The following is a 24,787-nucleotide window of genomic DNA, read 5'->3' as shown; positions in this document are numbered from 1 at the left end:
AATCTTCATCACAAAATAGTGAATGGCGGACTTAATGCCTTAAGGCATTCTCTAACAGTCAACCATAGGGTAATGCAGAGAAATGAAGCGGATTGAAAACACAAGCACAAAAGAATTAAAAGTGACTTTAGTGATTGTCCGACCGACCGATGTATGACGTCATTTTAATGGAAGAAAGAAACTATATAGGGTGACTGGTAATTAGTGAACGATATTTAATCACGTGATTGTACTCATGATTACAAACAACTTTCCTAAATAAACTTTTAATCCTTAATAACTAATTAGTTTTATTTTTATGATAATAACTAAACAACAAAATTTCGCGCGCGCTTGCTTTCGCATGATCAGGAGCGAGGCGCCCGCGTTATCGGTATTTTGGAACTTTAGTAAACCGTGATTTTGGTTAAATAAAATTTGATGCTAGTGAAAAATAAAAGTCTTGTTTTTATAAAGATCAAAAAATATAATTTTATTTAAATTACCTAAGAAAGAGAATGTCGAAATAATTACAATAGGGTTCAAAATACAATGACAATGACTAACAAAATGGTATCTATACATACATACAAACAGACATAGTCCAATTAGTTAAAGTTATCCTTAATTACTTAAGCATCACTTAACTAAACTAATAACTTACTTTTTAGATGTTTTTAATTATTGGGGGCACGGCAGTGTACAGCCAAGTCGCGCATATCATAATAATTTTATTGAACAAGAATCACGTGAAAATAAGTTGATGATTAAATTAAGATTACAATGATATAGAGTATACAGTTTTCTTTTATAATAAAATTATTATGAAAGTATCAATTAAAATATTAATTGAGTTGTACTATATTCTTGTAATAACTGCTATGAGACGTACTATATTAACTAAAAATCACGGTTTTCCACGTAAATTAATGGAGAAAAGCTCTACTAGTTTCGAGTCACAGAGGGACTATAGCAGATGTGGGGACGTTGCTCAGCCTGTGCCAGCCAGCACTCTGTGACTCGAAACTAGTAGAGCTTTTCTCCATTAATTTACGTGAGTAAACCGTGATTTTTAGTTAATCTAGTTGTACCATTGAATTTTTTGTTGGTTGCTGCTATTTGATTTTCTGACCGTGACATAATCCCATTTTAATAAAAGTCATCATGACAGACTCCAAACAATATAACTCAGATAAAGAATATAATAATTTAAGTCAAACACGTATATGTACGTACTGTAATATGTTACATGCAAATATTTGTCCAACTGCTATTAAACTGATGTCATAATTCGTATAGGTAAATGTCATGGTATTTCTTCTTTTTTCATTAAATAAATTAATCATTATGCTACACCTATAATTTAAGAACAAAATATTATTATACAACTGTCACTTTTAAAATTTACAAAGAATTTAAAAGTATTATCGCTGATTTCATTAGGTAGGTACGTATTACTCAAAATATTTTACAGATTATTTTAAAACAATTTATAAAAAAAAATAACGCATGCACGCACGCACGTCACGCCTTTTATCCCCGAAGAGGTAGGCAGAGATGCACATTGCGGCATACAAAAAAAATTACCAAGACGATAATTATTTTACTTTATAATACAAATAACAATAGCATAATATATATTTTTTTATAAAAATAAAATTTCCTTTGAAAAACCAGAACACATAGGTAATTTGATCACATTTCTATCACATAGCATTTTCTGGTAACTTCTATTGCTAACAATACTACATTAACTTTGAGCATACATACGCCAGCACATACAGCTACTACAAGCTTTAATAGACTCTCAACCTTCTTACCTAAGACATAAAGTTAAAAATTTACTGTCATATAAGGTTTAACTTTACTTGCTGTCGTCTGCACTTCATGTACAAGGATTTTTAAACCTCGTCCCCACTAGGAACATTTGTCGAGGGACATTATGTTTTTTTTTTTATTGGAACACGCCGGTATTCGAGCAGACGTTTTGGGGGCCTTTTGGGGGTTAGGAATATAAGGGTTGTTGGAGAATCGGGGATTGGGAAGATTGGGAAAGGGGGAATTGGGCCTCCGGTAACCTCACTCACACAACGCAAGCGTTGTTTCACGTCGGTCTTCTGTGAGGCCGTGGTATCACTCCGATCGAGCCGGCCCATTCGTGCCGAAGCATGGCTCTCCCACACTTAAATGTGTCCCCGGAGACATCGTTGACATTGTTGAAACTGTTCCTTGTCGCACAGTCAACAATGACGCGTCGCCTGACATCGCCCGATGTCTCCAGGGGTACAGGGGCCTTAGTCTGCTATTACAATTGTGTCAGAATGGTCGATCATTGGGCAGTGCGAGAGGGATGGAGCTATACAACCTACATAGCTCCGTCCCTCTTGCACTGCTCAGTGATCGACCATTCTGACACAATTGTAATAGCAGACTAAGGCCCCTGGTCGCTCGACAAATGTTCCTAGCGGAGACGAGGCTTTAGGGAACTTTTGTCGTAGTATTTAGAAGACCTCTTTCCTGAATCCAAAGCCGAACTGGTCACATTTGACCCTGAGTATCTTGGCGAGCTGCGGGGGTCCGCAGTAGAAGACCGTCACCTTCCCTTTGTTCTGCTCTTGCAGCTGCTTGAACACCTTGTCCCAGTTCGGACGGCCCGCGTTCGTTCTGGTCTTCAGACCTGTGATCAGGTCTCGTTTTTCCTGTGAAAATGTATTGATTGTAAATGTTGTTACTATAAAACTGTTTTGTTCCCCTATTTTAACTCCCGATCCTCGAATTCCTAACCCCTAAACAGCCTGCAACGCATTTTTAATTCCTTCAGTGTTGTGGGTGTCCATTGGTAGGCTGATTGCTTTTTTTATTTTCTTTTTACAAATCGTTGCCCCATACTAGGATTTTCTCTTGTAATGACACCCAGACCCGAAACAACAATCTGTGAATCACACAAAGAATTGCTCCGTGCAGGTATCCAACCCGCTACAAGTTACACGGCAACCGGTTGCCTAACCACCACGCCAACCGTGCACTTACTTGCTTACCATCAGTCGATTGTCTAATCCACTTACTCATTTATCCAAGGAAAAAAATTGGCGTAAGCTAATAAAAAATGCTAAAAAAATATCCACCTTCTCATGTAAAAGGTCCAAGGCCAGCTGCAGTCCGACAGCCTTCATGTCGGACTTCTGCAGCGCGCTGGTGATGTACATGTGCATCTCCAAGAACCGCTCCATGGCGCCGCCCAGCTCCGCCTGCTCAATCTCCAGCTGGGACAGCAGCGACACGAACCACTCGAACGAGCGCTGCTCGCGGTTTATCCAGAAGAAGTCCACCTGGGAATAGTGAATATTAGTATCATGGAAAAAAGCCTAGTAATACTTTGCCTGACCCGCGAATCGAATCCGAGACCCTCGTTGTCCGACAGTCGCATTTGCGCCCACTCGACCAACGAGACAATCGATAATAATTTGTAGTCTAGTCTGATTATCATACTCATTATAAAAAAAATATTTGGTTGTGTTGTGTTGGTACATCATCAGTAACAAATTTAAAAAAATAAGTCCTGAAAAATAATTTTATTTACTTAACACTTCATGTACAATCATACAATGGCTGGCTTAATGTTGGATGGCATTCTCTGCCAAACAAACGGTAAAGGAAAACGTCGTGAGGAAATCTGGGATTATAGTTTTTAATTAAATAAGATTTTTATCGCCAACCCGTATTGAGCAAGCATGGTAATTAATGCTCAAACCTTGTCCATGTGAGAAGACGCTTTTTATATAAAATATGTATTAGTATATAATTCAATTATATGTAATATCTATGTATAGTATTTCTCTATGGGCTTTAGATGCCTGAAGTAAATAAAAAAATGGTATTCTCTACTAGTCTACCGCAAATATTACTCCTTTTTTTAACGTTTTCAATTTGATTCAATCACCAACAACTAATACGCAAACACATCTCACCTTCTTCAAATTCATATTATGTCTGGGCATGTCAGACGCCCACGTGTGCCCACACTTGGGGCAGTCCTGGCGGGCACTCCAGTAGCGGTACATCACGGCTTGGAGGATGGACGCGAAGGGAGTGACTCCGATACCAGCCGCCACCAGAGCCGCGTGCTGCGCCAGGAAGATGTGTGAGGAGGCCGCGCCGTATGGACCGTCCAGATAGATCTGAAAAGGGGTAAAGAGTATTATTTTAAGTTGTGGTAAGGCAGTTGAACTAGTAGAATGATAGATAGGAGCCAGGTGATTTAGTCTTTTGCGGTTTACGATATCGAGAGTTGAATAAGCAAATTAGTTAACGCCAACGTCACGTCTTTTATTCCCGAAGGGGTAGGCAGAGGTGCACATTACGGCACGTAATGCCATTGTACAATGTACACTCACTTTTCACCATTTGTGTTATAAGTCCCATGAAATAGAGTGAGCAAATTAGTTACTCAAAAATATTATTATTTCTGGCAGAAAAAAATCTTACGATTTTTTTTAATTTCTACTAATCAGACGTTGAAAATAACATTTTTTTTGTAAAAAAGCTTATCCCTTGCTTACAGCAATTTCTAGCAAATTCGAATTCGTAGCTTTTCGTATATGTCATAACACACCATTGTGAAGTTTTTTTAATTTATGTCTTTTTCCCTCTTTATTATTTAAATTATTTTCTTATTGTAATATGATTTAAGTAAAACCAATCTTTAGACTTTTATTTAAAAAAATTCAAAATGAATCCATCCATCAATCTCGTTATGACATAGAATATCTTACCTCTAAAGGTTTCCCAATAGGGTAGTTGGCTTCGAAGTCATCAGTAGCCTCCGAGCCATCGTTCTCACACTCCACGATCTTCTCTGGCTGACACTCGATGTCTCTGTCCGGAGACAAACTCTTTGATAGACGACGACGAGCTGGAAACCAGGAAAACATATATGAAATAGCTTAATTTATATTTGAGTGGTTTTTTAATGGGACAAGCCCGCCACAACCTCCCATACCGCTGCAACTCCTGTAAGCCAGGATCTACAGTAGATACAACCATGAAAATACCGGAACACTGAAATCCGGCGCGTCCCAGGGACATGAATGACTGTCTTGGATCCCGCAACGAAATAAATCAAAAGATTATTAGAATTTCTACTTCCCTCGGCGAATTTAATGCAAGAGACAGATTTAAGTCGTCCTAGTAAAATGAAAGAAAAAGTATAAGTTAAGCAGATAAAACAGATTATACAAAGCGGAAATTTTAAACTTAACCAAAAATGCCCCTGAAGAAATTTTAAAGCGATATAGAGTGTAAAATAATTAGTGCCAACTACAGAAAGCTTAATTTTGTTTACATTAACTAGAGTTTTAAGTCATGGAGGGGTAAAAAGTGGCACCAAATAGTTCGGGTACACCAATATTACACTCGGCGCTGGCCAGCCAATTCCTTTGCTGGAATAATGTTATATGGATAGGAAATGTATTCTATTAGTTAGACCAACTACTCCAACTCACCAAGAGTCAAAATGCTGTCATTGCTCCTCCTCCTCTCCTCGAAGCTGGGAGTCTTGAAGGCGATGATGGTGGGCTTGGTCCTCATGTACCTGAAGCTGTGCACCAGGGACTTGTTCTGCGGGACCTTGCTGGCCAGCCCGAAGGTCTTGCGGGCGCTCAGCATGGAGCCCTCGTCCAACTTGCTTTCCGACTCCGAACGCATGAAGTCGCGTAGACTGCGAAAATGGATGAAAAGAAAAATAAACGGAGCAATTATAACTCCATTAAAACGTTTAGTTATAGTGACGCCATACGACTATCAGTTGTAGTCGTAATATGTCCTTCCAATTACTTCTCTCGCTAAGGCAAGGCGAGAGGGATTTTCAGACTCTTACTGACTAAAAATCACCCCGTTCCTACTCCTGCTTTTCGAGCCGGAGCTCCGGTAAACCCGCTAGGTAGTCCGCGGCTCCGTATTAGGATGAACCGAGTATAAGAGATGATATAGCTTGTGTGTTCATAATTTACATTGAGCACTTTATCTGGCCTGATATTAAGAAGTCTATCAAGAATTCAAATAAAAAAAGTAAAAAATATGTTCAGAAAATGCTTCACTCGAGTTTCTTAGCAATCAGTGCACCATTTTTTACTACGAGTGCGTTTAAATATTTTTAAATACTGTCAGAAGTAAGTACGGTAGTGCACAGCCAAGTTGAAATAAAATAAATATATGATACTCACGCCATCAACCGCTGTCGTTTCTTCAAGTTCTTCTGTACGTCGGGCATGGAGCGAGACTTCTCCAGGGTGCGAGGCGGAGCCAGCAGCAGTGAGGGGTGGTACGATATCTTCGTTGGTGATGGAGCTGGAGCAATGGAACATAAATGTCATTTGAATAGTATGTTGTTACGATTACTGAGCAATATTGTTTTTTTATGCTATAAGCCGGAAAACGAGCAGACGGATCACCTGATCACCGACCATGGACATATTGAGCACCAGAGTCGCCACAAATGCGGTGCTGGCCTTTTGGGGTTAGGGATTTAAGGGTTGTTGGGGAATCGTGGATTTAGAAGATTCGGAAGGGGGGGGGTAATTGGGCCTCCAGTAACCTTACTCACAAGATACTATATTGTAATAAATACTGTTTACACATTGGGATCTACATAAGAGGTTTTACAAGTGCGTTGCTAGCCTTTTGAGGGTTAGGAATTTATAGGATGTTGGAGAATTGGGAATTGGGAAGATTGGGAAAGGGAGTAATTGGGCCTCCGGTAACCTCACTGACGCAATAAAACACAACGCACGCGTTGTTTCACATCAGTTTTCTGTGAGGCCGTGGTATCACTCCGGTCGAGCCGGCCCATTCGTATCAAAGCATGGCTCTCCCACACTTAAATACATTACGGTATGGCACCTTTAAATAAGTCACTCACCATCATTTTGTTTAACATCCCCGTTTCCCTCCTCGGGAACATAAGCGTCGTTGGTGAAGCACTTGGGGGAGAAGTCCACCGACCGCTTCTTGGTGCTCGCCACTGAACTCTTGCGGCTCTTCTTGCTCTGGCTGGATATTGAACGCGCTAACTTCCTGGGAACATAGAAATGTGAAATGTAAGTTTCTCTTAAAGATGACATGCCTAATGTTTCTACATTGATACTCATACCGCTATACAAAATACTATTAGTCATCAGGGTTACGGTAACTGGTTACAAAATAGTTATAATGTCAATATTGTTTTAGTATTTTGCGTAGTCACAGTAATTAATGAGTTTTCCGCTGAATCCGAGCATATGCTATGAATATAAAAGATGTAATATGTTTATGAATATAAGGGATGTAATACCGGTTAATTTTGACTACACATTTGACTAAATTGGCCTATTATTGTGTTTATACATAACAAACAGAATATAATCGTTTGCTTAAACAATCGTTCAAAGTCGAAATTACAAACTTCAAAAACATCGTTTCTGATAATCATGAAGTATAGGTTTATCAAATACCTATACTAGGTAATGTAGGGTATACTTACTGATGTCCATTCTCAATAGCCGGCAGTTCTTCCCCGTGCAGCCTCGCTTGTTCTCTCTCGAAGTACGAGTACAAGCGGTTGGTCCACTCTCCTACGCCACGGATGTGCAGCCAAATGTATTCTGTAATCATATTTGTGTGATGTATAACACAATACTCAAAGATTGTGTATTATGTTACACATCATGTACGTACTTAACAGATACACTTAATACTCTAATAATTGGACTGGTGTTTGTGTTCGCTACAGAATTGTAAAAAACATTTTTTATAAAGAGTAATGATGGAGTTTCCTGCTCGTTCTTCTCTATTCTAAGCTTCACTTTGAAACGCGCACCTAGCTTCACTGACAGACAGACTGACCGACAATTTGACGTTTTAGAATTGCCTAATTGAGGATTCAATGAAATAAATGCTTTGACTTTTACTGTAGTTTTTTTAGGTATAATACTAGATCTAGACAATAGGAAATAAACCTATCATTACGCTATATTGAATGCATGAATTTTTAAAGTTGAATCCCCACACAATAAAGTTTAACCGCCGTACTCAGAGTCATTTAATGGTTACTTAACCCTGTCTTTAGCAATTGTTTTCGGAACAAAATCGTTACTAAAGAAAATTTCTAAGTAACCATTAAATGTCTTTGAGTGCGGCAGTAAGTGTGTGATTGAAATGTGTAATTTAAATCTTCTAACAACAATTATACCAACCTTCCTGCTCCGGAGCACTACTGATGGTAAAAGGATGCCACTCATACGTGGCTATGGCAGGGATGTTCACGAACACGTAGTCTCCGGCGTGGAAGTGGAACAGGGGGGGGCGCTTCACCACCAGGTGGGTCACGCGGGAGGGGAGCAGGATGCCCGATGATATGTACGTCTTGCCACGCTCGGATCTGGGGGAGAAAATGCCGAAGTATGTGTTTTAATTGTATCATTACATCTTATAAAAGTTACAGCTATGTTCATTATTTTAGCTTACCCCAATGGCATGGGGGTAAACGTGACATTATGTAAGTGTTTTTGAAATAAATTAAAAAGAGAATGATTACCCTTGCGATTGACTTGGCGCGTATTGGTGATGCACTACCGTGCTCCCAGTTATCAATATTACATTATAAACGCTTAGTTTCATTTCGTGTTTTGTAACATGTCGTGGAATTCATTTCTCCTCACGCAATATTACTCATTGTAGTATACTAATTGTTAGTTCTGTTCCAGACGTTGCATCATGGGGGCTCCGGGCTTGGTCTACCGACCGGTCTAGATGGTGACCACCGGAGAGGTTTTAATGAGGTAAAAATCCCAAGCTCCCTAGTTTTTTGCCCATAAAGGTGCCCTTTTGAAGGTGATCATCAACAATAAAAAAAAGAAATTCCTAGAGCACATTTAAACAATCAAGTTAAAATAAAGTAGATAACCTAACTTTTTAAGATCTTCGTTTGTTTTTATGAAATATATTCAGTGTGCTTCTGTTTATTTATTTACCTGGCTAGTTTTATTCACATTTCGGCTATATAATATGTTTAAAATATAACAACTAAAAAAGTAAGTAAACAATGTTGAATGATCACCTCATCCAGGCGAGCCGCATGATCCTCTCGGAGAGGTAGACGGTGCCGGGCAGCACGAACCACTTCCAGAAGTTGGGCGCGTGCAGCAGCAGCAGCAGCCAGAACGGCACGTACAGCAGGTGCGACCAGTAGAATATCTACAAACAACATAATATATATTATGAATTTAGGTTATTAGTTTATTATTTTGTATTATATTAGTAAGTATTAGGGTGTGTAAATGTGTGTACGTGCGTGCGTGCGTGCGTGCGTGCGTGTCTGTGTGTGTGTGTGTGTGTAAGTGTGTGCTTTATAATCAACTTGACTTGTGGCTTTGTCGAATTAATGCTTTTATTTCTTTCCAGATTTTAGAAAGACATGACGAGGTTTAACTTTTTACTTACATTAAAGCCGTGTCATTTACTTAATTAGGCTGTTATATTTTTATTTATCTTAATAAGATTTTGTTGCCAATCCCCGACCCAATACTCAACTACCCTTCAGTTCCTAACCCCTAAAAGGCCGGCAACGCACTTGTAACGCCTCTGGTTTAGATATCCGTCCATGGGTGGTGGCGCCGATGGCTTACTATCAGGTCGATAACCGGCTTATACCATAAAAAATGTTTGTAAAACTTTCTTTTCATTAATCATCATAGATAGTAATATATGCATACAGTATGCTTAAATATAAGTTACATAGATAGTAATATTATGCATAAACAGTATGTTTACTAACTTATATTTGTGTTACATTTGTGCTGTATGTTTCAGGAGAGAGCAGTAAATTATAACAGTACTTAGTTCTTTTTTTTTTAATTTGAACGTACATTTTAGTAATTTGGACTTGGCTCCACTACCATTATTATGTTTATCCTTTAACACTGCACTTTCTATTACAATTATTAAAATTGAAAAAAAAAGTTAGCAGGTAATGTAGTTTTAAATGAATATCTGAGAATGGTATGTGTAATTTAATATGTATATTCAGTAAGTTATGTAAAATTGTAATGGAAGTTCAGATTCACTCACTTTATATTATAATTAAGATAGCTATATACGATTATCCTGTTGTCTGTATCTATACTAATCGAATAAAATAAAATAAAGAATAGTCCTTACAAAAATGTCTGTAATTATTTTCTACGATAATCAAGTTCTCCATTATTTACACCTTGAAAATACCTAAAAAAAGATAAAAACTAACTTAAAACTAAAATAAAAAAAATAAAAATAAAAATTCTCGTTAAAAAAAGAAAATAAAATAAAAAATACTTAAGTATTATGTATGTAATCACCTCAAAACTCCCGCCCCGCCTGATGAAGGGTTGGCTGCAGATGAACATGACGAGCAGTATGACGGCGAGCGCCACGCCGGTGGGGTTGGCGCAGCCCGGCACCAGCCCGAACAGCCCCGGCTTCTCCGTCACCAGCCACTCCGACAGTGTGTAGTTGGCCTTATTCAGGACCGGGTCGTTCACTACTATTATACCTGTAATGAAATAAATGGTTAAAAGTAGGATTAACCCTGATTAAACTCCATTCATCCGAAAAAATGCGCGGGGTCGCATTACACACATAATAAAAATTAACAACAATTTCTTTAGTTGCGAATTTACGCTTTTGAGTACTTTTATGCCACTTATTAAAGTTTACGTCAATTTTTTTATGGCGAAACACTAGAAAAAAAATTATAAGAAGGTGATCCTATTGCCATCTATCGGGCACAATTCGAAATTTTGTGTTAATATTAAGAATTTTGGAGGCAAAAATTCAAAAAAGCTACAGTATTTTTCTCGAACCGAAAATTGAACCTACGACCCTGATGCTGTCGTTATGTTAGTCGCACTTTGAACAACAATGAAAATTATATTTAGAAAAAAATAAGTATCAAAAGGTAGATTATGAAGTCAATCAGTTGTATGGGAATAAACGTATAGGTATGTGATAAGGCACTGATAACGGGAACACACACTGGTCGATAATTTCGCTCTCACTCACACAGCCGAAATAGCTCAGTTGGGAGAGCGTTAGACTGAAGATCTAAAGGTCCCCGGTTCAATCCCGGGTTTCGGCAGATTTCTTTTTGTACAATGTTTTACCATCCGTTTATGTTCGTAATTTTTATTATCTATTTAAAATTATTACAATAATTTTGAAATATAATTATTTTTAGTTTTTTTTTTACATTAAACTGATATTACACTTGTAATAAACTTCGTCGTTTTCTTTGTACTAAAAAAAAAAATGTAAAACCGTTTCAAAGGTGTAGGTCCACACTTTTTTTTCTTTCTTATAAGGGGAAACTGACTTCTCCCGCCTAGGGTGAGGCTAAAGGGGGTGTCAAACTCTTACTGACTAAAAACCACCCCGTTTCTACTCCTTTTTCGAACCGAAACCTCGGTAACCCGCTAAGCAATCTGCAGCTCCGGAGTTATCTATACCTTGGAATGAGCAAATAGCTTTACATTTTTTTTACTTTTACGTTCAAAACTGCCTTCCTGCTCTAATTAAAATAAGTGATATTGACTTTGACTAAGATTTTGACTAATTACTAAACAAAGCCATCGCTTTACTCCAAAACTGTCGGTAAAGACTTGATACTTACTAAAATTACAAAGATGCATCAGCGTATGCACGAGACTGTAGATGGCGATGAGGACGCCGGTGAGTTTGTGCAGGTAGATGTGGTGGTCGAGGGGCAGGTACGAGCTGAACCCGCGCACGCGCAGCTCCGTGAGGCAGTGCCGCAGCATCAGCACCAGCACCCAGGAACAATTGAAGTTTAGACACTGACCTGGAATATATTAAAGGAAGTGTGAAGTGTGAACTGGGGAATTTAAAAAAAATCACAGAAAGCTAACGGTGTCATTATTCTCAACCAACCAACAACTCAAGAATTCTGACATTTGAAACTCAAGATTATAACCCAATCGATCCAATAAAAAAATGATAATGATAAGCTACCACGATGCTTAATAACTCGGGAGAATTTTTTGGAAGAATCACCCAATTACTTCGGTCAATAACATTGCTTAATCTCTTATTAGCTTTTCCTGGTTGGGTCAGAAAAAAATAGATATACTTAGATTATCTATCTAAAGTAAAGGTTGATGTGTAGAGTTTACCGTTTACTTTTAGGAGTCATGATCAAATTGATATTGATACTGTAACGTTGCACGTTATTTTTAGAACAAAGAAATAATAAATTTCACACCTACCCTACCTAAACAGAGAGAAAAAAACTAATCATTACAAAAAATACCTGAATACCCGCGCGCCGCGATAGCTACTTACCGCGCCACGGTAGCCGGTTTGGCACGATCCCCTCCACCTAGACTGCGACTCGCCGCGCTAGTACTTAGTATTCCCTGGCGCCGGCGAGAAGCTATATTAGGCAACCGACTAGAATCATCCCAAACTACCACGCAACCGCGACAGAAGAAAGTCACCTACCGCAACAGTGTCGCGAATTACAATTATTTTAATTAATTTAATTTATAAAATCGAACAATTATCCGTACCTCAATTCCTACCAAGTGCTTATTACTATTAAATTCAGTGTTAACCCCAGATCGGGTGAGTGTTGCAAAACAAATCCTTACTGCTTATTAGCTACCTAATCGCTGCATGATTTGCTATTTTCCATTGTTCTTTGTTAGTAATTGTGTATCATAATGTTTTATACCAGTAGTTTATGTTTAAAAGTAATTTAGTAATGTTTTGTGTTGTTATGTGTTTAAAGGGCTAATATAGTACCTAATTGCTATATTGTCATCTAAATATCTAAATACCCCGTTAATCTAAATTGACGGTTGACTTAGGTCATACATTTTCTTTGTTCTAATAATTTTTAATTTCTACCCGTAGTAATGTGTACCTACCTACATGTTTTAATTATTTTTAATACTTTTGATTTTGTTAATTTCAATTTAATTATTTCTGCAAATCATTAAAGTAACTTCGTGCTTTTGCTATTGTACCACGCTGCCTGGACTGCCTCATCTCGATAGCTGCTTAGTGCTAGAACACTGCTTCCCTTTTAGTAGACCGTGTTAGTGGGATCGGGATGTTGCAGTCAAGGCATGGATTCGGACACCTTCTAAGACGGCCAATTACCGAATTCCAGGGTTTCAGCATCTACCTTCCATCAGCTACCTTCCATCACCTACCTACGATCTCCGGTTCCATCAGCTACCTTCCATCAGCTACCTTCCATCAGCTACCTTCCAGCAGCTACTTCCAGTATCTACCTACCGGTCTCAGCACCTACCTACAATCTACGGTTCATCATCTACCTACATCTACCATCCAACCGACTACCTTCCATCTTCACTACTATCCGAGTCTGCTGGACCTCGTGACCTTCGCGACCTTCACGTCGAAGACAGCGGGCCTACCCTGCATCACCGACGGCTGGACTACTGCGGAGCTGCGAGCGACCTACCCTCTCAACCGGCTACTGACCAGGATAGTGGTGTTCTACGGCGAACTAGAATTCGTTACGCTCGATATTCGGACTCACTCCCGGCTCAACCGACAACTACCTACCTACCTACCTACCTGAATATAAAAATTGTAACTAAAATAATTTTTCATTTTAATTTTCTATCTACCCACTGTAACCACTAACGTTACAGTGGCGTTAAGTTAATTTTCATCTACCTACAAAACGCTAAGCGTTACAATGGCGCCCAAATAGGTAGAATATCGAGCCGTATAGAATTTTGGTAAGCTAATCATTTTGTGGTTTTTGTGGTGTTGGCTTTCTAACAGTAGTGTTAAGATTATTTCTCAATCACAGGATACCAATTGTGAATTTTTCTACACCTACCTTCAAATTTTTTTATTGTAATAATTTTTTTATTTCACACATTGGTAGACTGAAATTCTGTTGATTTTGCATAATTTTTGTGTTTTAAATTGTGTTACCTATTTATATTGTGCCTTTTTAGATTTTCTTTTTCGTTTTGCAACACACATTTCGCTGCGGTTTTTATTAAAATTTTTATCATGTCCTACCCTATTAAATTTTTATTGCTACAAAAAGCTGAACACGACTATGAAGTTACTGTTCGTGGCGGTACTGGTGACTCGGTTAGCGAACTTCGAAAAAGATAGTTAAATCATCTTCTACTTTACCTTCTTATAACTAAATTAAATTTTTATCATCATTTTATTAGAAGTAACTACAGCTATGTAAATAAAAAACAGACTAAATATTTTAAACTATTGACTAAAGTAAACTAAATATTTTAAACTATCAACTAAATACTTTTAAACTATCGAAATCTTTTTAAACTATCAAAAATAGCAACTAAATACTAAATTTTTTTATAACTAAAACTACGTGGATTATAGCTAAATATACACATTTTTAAATAAAATTTTAAATTTAACTAAAACTACCTACATATGCACTAAATTCTATACCTACCCACTTACTACTACTACACATGACTATTCCCTTTCTATTCTACATCTATTGGTCTACCCCAATAGATTATATGATGATGGCCTACCCCATACATTGTATTACTACCATATTAAATATATTATGACTGTCGGCCCTACACCGATGGTCATAAATAAAACTTGATCATGGTTCTACCCCATAGATCCCTACGGTTATGTATGCTAAAGGCCCTACACCTTTGGTACTCTACGGAGCGGTGCAACTCCTTAAATAAGCCTTTGCAAGAGCGGTTGATTACTCTATAAATAAGCCTTAATCACAAACATAACTTATTTATTTATCTTTTCTAATCTTCAATCTATCAATTAGTAGTCATGTGTAGCTAGTAATCGCTCTAATTCAGCTTAATCTTCTTCTTCTATCAGCCATAACTGAACTGAGTGAGTGTTCTGTGCACTACAAGCAGAATACTCAGGTCGAAAGGACGCTGACGCACAGATGTCAAATGTGATGTCGGCTAGTTAATGTTAGGAATAATGAAAAGTGAGGGATGATTGGATTATGAATGAAGATGAATGAAAGAGTAACTCAGGTCAGTTGTTAGCAAGAGCGAACGCAGCGGATTTTCTTTAGGGAAAATCCTACGCTAAAAAGGGGGTACTGTAACGTTGCACGTTATTTTTAATATTTCGTGAACAAAGAAATAATAAATTTCACACCTACCCTACCTAAACAGAGAGAAAAAACTAATCATTACAAAAAATACCTGAATACCCGCGCGCTGCGATAGCTACTTACCGCGCCACGGTAGCCGGTTCGGCACGATCCCCTCCACCTAGACTGCGACTCGCCGCGCTAGTACTTAGTATTCCCTGGCGCCGGCGAGAAGCTATATTAGGCAACCGACTAGAATCATCCCAAACTACCACGCAACCGCGACAGAAGAAAGTCACCTACCGCAACAGTGTCGCGAATTACAATTATTTTAATTAATTTAATTTATAAAATCGAACAATTATCCGTACCTCAATTCCTACCAAGTGCTTATTACTATTAAATTCAGTGTTAACCCCAGATCGGGTGAGTGTTGCAAAACAAATCCTTACTGCTTATTAGCTACCTAATCGCTGCATGATTTGCTATTTTCCATTGTTCTTTGTTAGTAATTGTGTATCATAATGTTTTATACCAGTAGTTTATGTTTAAAAGTAATTTAGTAATGTTTTGTGTTGTTATGTGTTTAAAGGGCTAATATAGTACCTAATTGCTATATTGTCATCTAAATATCTAAATACCCCGTTAATCTAAATTGACGGTTGACTTAGGTCATACATTTTCTTTGTTATAATAATTTTTAATTTCTACCCGTAGTATAATATGTATCTACCTACATGTTTTAATTATTTTAATACTTTTAATTTTTGTAACTTCAATTCAATTAATGCTGCAAATCATCAAAGTAACTTCTTTTGCTATTGTACCACGCTGCCTGGACTGCCTCATCTCGATAGCTGCTTAATGCTAGAACGCCGCTTCCCTTTAGTAGACCGTGTTAGTGGGATCGGGATGTTGCAGTCAAGGCATGGATTCGGACACCTTCTAAGACGGCCAATTACCGAATTCCAGGGTTTCAGCATCTACCTTTCAGCAGCTACTTCCATCACCTACCTACAAGCTCCGGTTCCATCAGCTACCTTCCATCAGCTACCTTCCATCAGCTACCTTCCAGCAGCTACCTTCCAGCATCTACCTACCGGTTTTCAACACCTACCTACAATCTACGGTTCATCATCTACCTGCATCTACCATCCAACCGACTGCCATCCATCTTCACTACTATCCGAGTCTGCTGGACCTCGTGACCTTCGCGACCTTCACGTCGAAGTCAGCGGGCCTACCCTGCAACACCGACGGCTGGACTACTGCGGAGCTGCGAGCGACCTACCCACTCAACCGGCTACTGATCAGGATAGTGGTGTTTTACGGCGAACTAGAATTCGTTACGCTCGATATTCGGACTCACTCCCGGCTCACCGACCACTACCTACCTACCCTAATATAAAATTATCACTAAAATAATTTTTCATTTTAATTTCTATCTACCCACTGTAACCACTAACGTTACAGTGGCGTATAAGTTTATTTTCTATCTACCTACAAAATATTTCGTTACAATACATTTATTTCTATTTCTATCTCTGAAAGCTTATCCAAAGAAATCGTACCTACATATAACGTAACAATAAAGTTCACAACAGACTTACCACAAGCCCTAGCGAGTATAACAAATCCGTTTGCCTTGCGGTACTCCACGCAGCGAGCCACAAACAGCCCGACATTGACCAGCGAGAACAGCCCCAGGTATGTGAGGAACACGTAGTTGTTCTTGAAGTACGGCCGGGACAGCTGGTACGGCTTCAGCCGGGAGAGGCGCTGCTTGAAGGACACCGGCTGCGGGTCCTGCTTTGGAGGGACTAGCCAACGGTCTATGCTGGAAGAGGATGGAATTAGTTAGACAAGTTAAAATGATTAGGGCTGATGTTGGATTATGTTTTATGGTAATGTCCAATAGAGTAAGAAATAGCAATTGGAAATAGTCATGTCACTAGATCTAATTTGAATTTATTTTAACAAAAGGCGTAGGTAATTAAAGAAAAATATAAATATTATATCTTTTGGCGTTTCCAAGGGATACACAACAATAAATCACAGTAGTAACAAAACCATGTGGCATGCTAGTAAATGCATGACGTCACTTTAATAATTATAATTGATTTATTTCGTTGAGAATGCATCAAAACTAGATAAGACTCTAAAGACGATAACAATGCAATAAAAAGACTATGTATCACAATATCAAACTTAGTAAATAAATCATCGATACAACGCCTAATGGAAGTCAAGTGGGCAAATATTTAAACAGCACACTGATGCTTGTAACATCTCTCCGTCTAGTGAAGCTTTCAGAGATGAAAGTTGGCTAAAATGGATTTAATGAATTGTGTATCATCCTACTAGTCAAATGTCAATAGTTGTAACTGGAATGTCAAAAACGTTACTTTTCTCTGAATTTTGTATGACATGGTAAATTAGGTACTGCTTCCTGCTATTTATTGAGTCAAATAGCATACTAATTATGTAAAAAATTGTAAGATAACATTCAATAAATAAGAATATCGTCAACCGCAATGACATGAAAATGATCGACATATTTTGGGATATTTTATTATATTGAAATGGCAAAAGAAATCATCGATACAACGCCTAAAGAAAACAAGTGAGCAAATATCCAAAAAACTGTTGACACTGATATTCAATACCTGATGGACAGATTCTCCAGTAACCCATCATGACTCTCGAGCTGTTTCTTCAGCGCATCATACGTGATGGCGCCGCGGCGCTCGGAGTCTGCGTCGTCAAACATGGCGGTGGTCAGCTCCAGCAGCTGGTCGTCGCTGAACTGCATGCCGTTCTCCTCCATGCACGCGCGCATCACGTGCTGCAGCTCGCGGTGCTGGATCAGGCCGTCGCCTGGGGGTGGAGGTAGAGGCAAATTTTGATTGGGATTTTGTAATGTATAAGTCTGGGAGAGCCATGATTAGGCACGTTTGGGCCGCATCGACCGGAGTGATACCACGGTCTCACAGAAAACCGACGTGAAACGAGGCTTGACGTTGTGTTACATTGTGTGAGTGAGGTTACCGGAGGCCCAATTCCTTCCTTCCCAATGGACCCCATCCCCATTACCGAAACATCAGAGGCTTCAAGTGCGTTGCTGGTCAAAAATCCGGTTAGGAACTTGTAAAGGTTGTTGGGAAATCGGGCATTGGGAAGGGCGATGGCTTACCATTGGGTAATACGTGTGCTCGATTACCGGCATGTATACACACAACGAAAGCGTTTTTTTTATAGTATAAGCTGGTAAACAAGTAGACGGTTCACTTAATGGTAAGCAAGCCGCCGCCCATGGTACTTGAACACCAGAGGCGTTACAAAAGCCTTTTGGAGGTTAGGGATGTAAGGGTTGCTTCCGGTAACCTAACTAACACAATGCAAGCGTTATTTCATGTTAATTTTCTGTGAGATCACTCCGGTCGAGCCGGCCCATTCGTGCCGAAGCATGGCTATCACACTTAAAATTAATTTTTGCACCAAGTTTAAACTAAGAGATAGTTATGTTTAATCTGCATTTAACATGATCACTAATTAAGTTGTCCTAGTGAAACTCACCATCCAAATCATAGACCTTGAACAGGAACCGTATCTTGTCCTCGGGCGTCTGTCCGGCGAACTGATGCACGGCCGCGATGAACTCCTGCAGGGAGATGGCGCCGGAGTCATCCTCGTCGAAGATCTGGAACACTCGCTCCGTGAAGAATGGCTGGAAACAGATAAAGTGGCGTGAGACATTTTATTGGACGAGTTATATTCGCAGAAAGCACTGGATGTTTCCAAATAACAAAATTATTCGTTGTAATCGAAATTGACATGTACCCTTAGTATAAGTTTGTTTGACGTTTACAGTAATAAAAACGACTGTGACGCTCTGATTGGCCGACTCGAAAAATCAAATAAAAATCAAATCACTTTAATGCATCCATAGTGTACAGTGTGGTCTACAATTTTATACAGTAATATGTTCCAAATATTGGTCCTGAAAACCAACCAATCAGAGCGCTGAACGCGCAAACTCATACTAAGGGTACAGAAGGTATAGACATTGTTATTGATATAATGTTCTCAAGTAATGTATTGTCAGCTTACATTCTTGGACACGACAATCTTCTGGAACTGTTCCCTGGTGATCTCCTTCTCATCTCCCACCGTGGCCCGGAACAGCTTCTCCAGCCGGTCTACGCTGTGCTTGTCGAAGCCCACGCGAGGTCTGAAACATTATGGAGTCACTAAAATCATGTTTCTACTTCAACATCGTCATCAGTCAGTAGATATGGTTATTGTTTAGTGGGATCATCTTCATAGGTCTAGAGACATTCAATACTGAAGATTTAGTTTATGAAGTTAAGTGAATGGAAAATTAAATGCGAATGTATGAAATTTATGTTGAATAAAGTTATCTAAACAATCAATGAGAATATAAAAGGCTTATTATAAAAGTCAGCAAATTAGTGGCGTAACTGATTAGGTAGGTATTTTATTTTCTCTAGTTTACCGATCATTCTTCTTGTAATATAGTCTGTATCTTCTTTTATTTAATAATCAATCAATGAAGTAAACAATATTTCATATAAAAACACGACTTGCTAGTGTTACCTGCTGCTAGTGACTGTAGATAGAAACTCCATGATCTCGTCAGCCGTCGCATACCCGTCACCATCAGTGTCCACCACTCTGAACAACTTATTTGTTACCTAAAACAATAATCTTTACGTTAACACTATTTATTTTTACTACGAAATGTTTTTACACACAGATTTTTTATTATAGTACTGAATTTCGAGGGTAGCATGTTAAAAAATAATATTTAATAAAACGATAAGACAACGCCATCTAGTGACAAATTATCTTACCACTAGTTAGTCTATTAGCTAATAGATGGCGCTGCTTATTGATACTCACAACTTTATTTTTAAGGATGAGTTGAAACGTGTCCAATGTAATCACACCGTTGCCGCATAAGACGTAAGCGACACTTTCCACTTGTTCCACAAAATCTATTTGTTTGTCTTCGCTGTAAATACAAAACAAACATTTCTTGAACACAAACTCTTATTTTAGCTACTCGCCGCTAGATGGCGCTAAACTTAGCAGTAAACAAAAATTTGTAAACATACCTGAGTCGTTCTTTCAAGAACTCCAGCCAGTCATTTTGATCTAAGTTGTCGTTGCCGTCTGCGTCGAACAACCGAAATATTCGCTCAAGTAGATCCTGAAACAATTCAAACAAATTCGTTACTAACATGTACAGTGGCAACTGCAAACATTCTTCACTAGGTAGTTTAGCTCATAAAACTAATGAAGAAATTATTAAAAAAGAAAATACGTTTAAGTAAGTAAAATATGATTTAATTAACAAAATTAGAGTTTAAAGTCTAGGAAAACGAGCTGGCGTGAGCTGGAAGTGCACTCCAACTAAGTCAATGGCAGTGGTTTGATGAAAAGAGCAGAAGATTGAGCTCAGTGGCGTGCTATCGGAGTAGCCTATATCCAGCAATGGACGAACATGGGCTGATGATGATGATTATGAAACAATATCTTTAGGTTAAGCTAAAGTAAATATTTAGGTACCTAGTACAAACACCACAGTAGACTTTCAACTAATGATATAATATCAGAATTATTTATTACTACATGTACATTACGCATAAATGCATATAACAGGAAAACATATTTATAAAACTGCAGTGCATAGGCACTACTACTACCATATTCCTGCTGGGATTTGTAAACAACAGTTTAATTAAACGATAAACTTTAAAGGATGAGAGGAAAACCAAGGACAAATTAATCAACAATTAATTTTATCAAAACCATATTATCCTCTTGACTGCCGAGTGCTGGTATATGAGACAGCAAAATATACATTATGTCTTGCATAGATCTACGTACGTTTGGCGTAGTAGGGGTTAAAAGTATAATGGTAAGCGTTCACAGGCCCGCATCGTACGCATCGGACGCATCGCACGCAACGGATTTTTGTTTATCTTGAATAGAAACTAGCAATCCGATTGCTAATACTAGCGTCGGCAATCCGAACGAATCCGCCGATACAGGAAAATTAATTAGTTTGACGCGATCCGTCTAATACGGGCCTGCGGACGCTTACCTTAAGTGTATAAAAATGTATCGTATAAAACAAATATTTTTTCCCTAACTCCAGCTTTTATTTTTGTACATTTCAAATAGTTTTCAAGGATTAACATACTTGGGACATGAACAAATACAATATAAGTAAAGCGTTCTTAATAATACCTACTTTATAATATGTAATTAACTACCTATATTATGTAAGTAGCTTTTGGCCGCGGCTTCGCATGCGTTACATTCGAAGTAATTATACATATAATATATTTTATACATCAGACATTAATTTGAAAGAAGATAAATACATCTGTGAAAACCGCATCGGTATTGAATCAGTAGTTTTTCATGTGATGCGCGCAGTCATACAGAGAGATAGACAGACAAAACAACCTAACCATATTTTTGGGTTCTACATCCATGTACTAGTAACATTAACCGCGGTATTATTATTATAACTTTCGTGAGACATACTAAATTAATTATTATGTTATCGGCTTACTCACGTAACCGTTTGACGAGGAAATAGTATATTACAGGTTAATTACACACATGTAAATACAAAACTATTATCCTTAAGAATATATTTACTTAGTAATATATATTTTCAAACAACGCAACGTGTCAAAGAACTTAATTTTTTCTTAATAAAGATGAATCTTGACTACGGTTGGTGCGGTGGCTAGGCAACTGGTGCAGGTTCAATTCCCGCACGGAAAACTCTTTGTCAGATGTGCATGTAAACTTGTATGTTTGTAAACGCACCAACGACACAGGAGAAAAAAATAGTAGTGTGGGGACACTTTTTTTTAGGAAAAATAAAAATATAGCTTACCCTTCGAATAAATATATCACTTAAGACTCCAGCCCTTAGAATATGAGAACTATAAATTCTAAAACAGGATTATTATACTAGGATAAAGTACGTAGTATCTCCTTTAATATTCAGACGAGACTGTGAAGCCACAAACAAGTTTCCTGCCTATACTCGTACAGTATGTGATTGACAGCAAATAATGACATTAAACTGTTTGCCATATAAGTAGTTTGTATTCAACCGTGATGTGTTTGTACAGGCGATTGTGAATTAATTTGTCAAAGATCGTAAGGTCATACATAAGCCTGCTGGTAGTTTTTTGTGATAGTCTGTTTAGATATTGATGTAATTCTTTATTGAAAACTAGCTACTACCGCTCTGCTCGGCCCCTATTGGTTATAGCGTGATGTTTTACATACATTTTTTTTCTCAAATCGAACCTGTCCTACTACAGACGGGTCCAGTAGGGCTGATACCTGATCCGGAGCTGCAGACTATCTCGCGGGTTTACCGAGGCTCCGGGTGGAAAGTAGGAGTAGGAACGGGGTGGTTTTTAGTCTGACACTTGGTTTTGCTTCGCCCAAGGCGAAAAATAAATTCATTGGATTATCATCCAATGAGTTTTCATATCATCCAATGATATTTCACCCTTAAAAAAAGTGCCAGAGATTAGCGCATTCAAAAAAATAAATTCTTCAGTTTTATATAATACTAGCTACTTTGTTATAACCTTCTTCAATAAATGCATTATATCACACAAAAATAATTATTCAATTCGGACCGGTAGTTCGAGAGATTAGCGCATCAAACTCTTCAGCTTTATATAATAGTATAAGATTAAGATGATAGTCTGAGCTCAAGCGAAACTCATTCTAATTGACTCTACGGTTGACGTAGTGGCTAAGCTACTGGCTGTGGCGTAAAGTGTCGCGGGTTCGTCGGGTCTGGGTATAACCTGGGTGTGTATTTGTATGTATATCTTCAAACACTCACATAATGCAGAAAAATGTCCTAGTATGTAGCAAAATTAAAACTAATTAGAGAAGAGCATCATTCAGAAAGCTGCGCGACGTCGCCGCGTTTACGCATGCTGCTCATGATGAAGAGTCCCTCTGTAACTCGAAACTAATAAAGCTGTTCTTCATTAATTTACGTAATTAAATGGTGATTTAATTCAGTTTGTCTTACGATAGTTATTATAAAAATATAAAACGAAATAACATCCCATTAACATTATTATGCACTGAACACTAAAAACCACAAATAAAAAAAAAACAATCCAATCAAAATACCGCAAGTGTCTAGTTTTCCTTCATCTCACAGCACTCGGCTGCGACCAATTAAGATGATTGCAATCGATTTGAATCGATTCGATGTGACGTCTCGCGTCAGCCGATCGATAAGTTGACTCGATCAAATAATCGAGTTGTGTGTTTAAATTACAATTAGCGTCAGGTATGGGTGGTGTGGTGGTCGCAAAGTGGGTTACGTTACTGTGATTATCTCGTACCGAATATGACAGCTAACGTGGATGGTCATGCCAATTATGTTATGAACATAATTTTATTTGTATATTTTTAGTTACTTATGTAAGTGTGTTAAAAAAACTTTATTTTAAACTGCCTTGTTGGTCGAGTGGTCGAAAGCGCGACAAGGGGTCTCGGGTTCGGGTCGGGCAAATCATTACTGGAGGCTTTTCGGACTTCGGGACTTATGACACAAGTGGTCGAAAGTGGGCGTAAATTGTATAACGGCATTATTGTTGGTAGACCAAATAAATAAATAAATAAATTACGTGCTATAATGTGCAATTTTGCACCTCTGCCTACCCCTTCGAGGATAAAAGGCGTAACATTGTGGTTGTATTTTTTTTAAACTAGCGCGGTTTCATCCATTTCTCGGCTCCTATTGATCGTGGCGTAATGTTTCATAGCCCAAAAGCTTCAGTTAGCGGCTCCGTGGGTTTAAAAGTGTCCCGTGTGTTATTTCAGATCATAATATACACCTCTTCCAAATTTCATCTCTATCCCTTCAGATTTTTTAACGTGATTGAGTAACAAACACATAAACTTACAAAGGAAGGCTACCTCGATTAATGGACTATCCAACACAAAAATAATCCCTTTTAAGGGGGAAAATCATCATCAATGACATCTCACGCCTTCTGGGAGGCGAGAGGAAGTGTCAAACTTTTGCTGATTAAAACCACCCCGTTCCTACTCCTGCTTTTCGAGCAGGAGCCCCGGTAAACCCGCTAGGTAGTCCGCAGCTCCGGCCGTCTGTGAAGTTAAGTGCTCGTTCTAAAGTGTAGCTTAGGATGTAGAAGAACGAGCAAGAAATTTCATTCATTACTCTTTTATATCAATGTATAACTATGTAATTAAGCAGGAAATCACAAGAAACCGCCCAAACCCTTCCCGTGGGCGTTTTGTCACATTAAGCCTCATTACAACACTATTAAGACGATTACAGCGCTTGTCATACATATCAAGATAAGTCTGATCTTGTTTCGCCGCGAGAGGGCGTTGCTGTCGTCTGTCAGATAATGACAGTGACACGTGACAGCTGACAGTTGACAGTGACGCGCTAATTAGTGATGTAGAGTTGTCGATAGTGTTGGCAGTCATTAATAGTGTAGACAATTGATAAGGTTGTGCTAATTGATATTCAAGTAATATTGGATCCCAAGAAATAGAAAGAATTTAAGTGTGGGAGAGCCATGCTTCGGCACGAATGGGCCGGCTCGA

General features: G+C 38.4%; 1 protein-coding gene and 1 non-coding gene across 3 annotated transcripts in view; one reads left to right on the top strand and one right to left on the bottom strand.

Annotated features, from left to right (window-relative positions):
* Positions 1-1,384: 1,384 nt before the first annotated feature.
* Positions 1,385-24,787, bottom strand: part of LOC118279333 (NADPH oxidase 5) — a 69,548-nt gene continuing 46,145 nt past the window's right edge. For both annotated transcript variants that reach the window (XM_035598998.2, XM_035598999.2), the window contains exons 3-21: positions 20,257-20,351; positions 20,042-20,153; positions 19,736-19,833; positions 19,229-19,349; positions 18,695-18,845; positions 17,785-17,995; positions 16,729-16,955; positions 11,657-11,845; positions 10,347-10,540; positions 9,071-9,207; positions 8,208-8,392; positions 7,496-7,616; positions 6,896-7,050; positions 6,201-6,324; positions 5,481-5,695; positions 4,752-4,891; positions 3,948-4,157; positions 3,105-3,308; positions 1,385-2,678 (exon numbers count right to left, since the gene is read on the bottom strand). In XM_035598998.2, the coding sequence (XP_035454891.2) occupies positions 2,481-2,678; positions 3,105-3,308; positions 3,948-4,157; positions 4,752-4,891; positions 5,481-5,695; positions 6,201-6,324; positions 6,896-7,050; positions 7,496-7,616; positions 8,208-8,392; positions 9,071-9,207; positions 10,347-10,540; positions 11,657-11,845; positions 16,729-16,955; positions 17,785-17,995; positions 18,695-18,845; positions 19,229-19,349; positions 19,736-19,833; positions 20,042-20,153; positions 20,257-20,351 (3,087 nt within the window). In that variant the 3' untranslated portion in view covers positions 1,385-2,480. The remainder of the gene's footprint in view (positions 2,679-3,104; positions 3,309-3,947; positions 4,158-4,751; positions 4,892-5,480; positions 5,696-6,200; positions 6,325-6,895; positions 7,051-7,495; positions 7,617-8,207; positions 8,393-9,070; positions 9,208-10,346; positions 10,541-11,656; positions 11,846-16,728; positions 16,956-17,784; positions 17,996-18,694; positions 18,846-19,228; positions 19,350-19,735; positions 19,834-20,041; positions 20,154-20,256; positions 20,352-24,787) is intronic.
* Positions 11,053-11,125, top strand: Trnaf-gaa (transfer RNA phenylalanine (anticodon GAA)). Its single transcript has one exon. It is a non-coding gene; the product is annotated as a tRNA-Phe (tRNA).

The sequence above is a fragment of the Spodoptera frugiperda genome, chromosome 14 (genome assembly GCF_023101765.2).
Source record: "Spodoptera frugiperda isolate SF20-4 chromosome 14, AGI-APGP_CSIRO_Sfru_2.0, whole genome shotgun sequence".
Taxonomy (NCBI): Eukaryota; Metazoa; Arthropoda; class Insecta; order Lepidoptera; family Noctuidae; genus Spodoptera; species Spodoptera frugiperda.
Note: the sequence above shows the minus strand (reverse complement) of the source record. Positions and strands in the feature narration are given on the sequence as shown.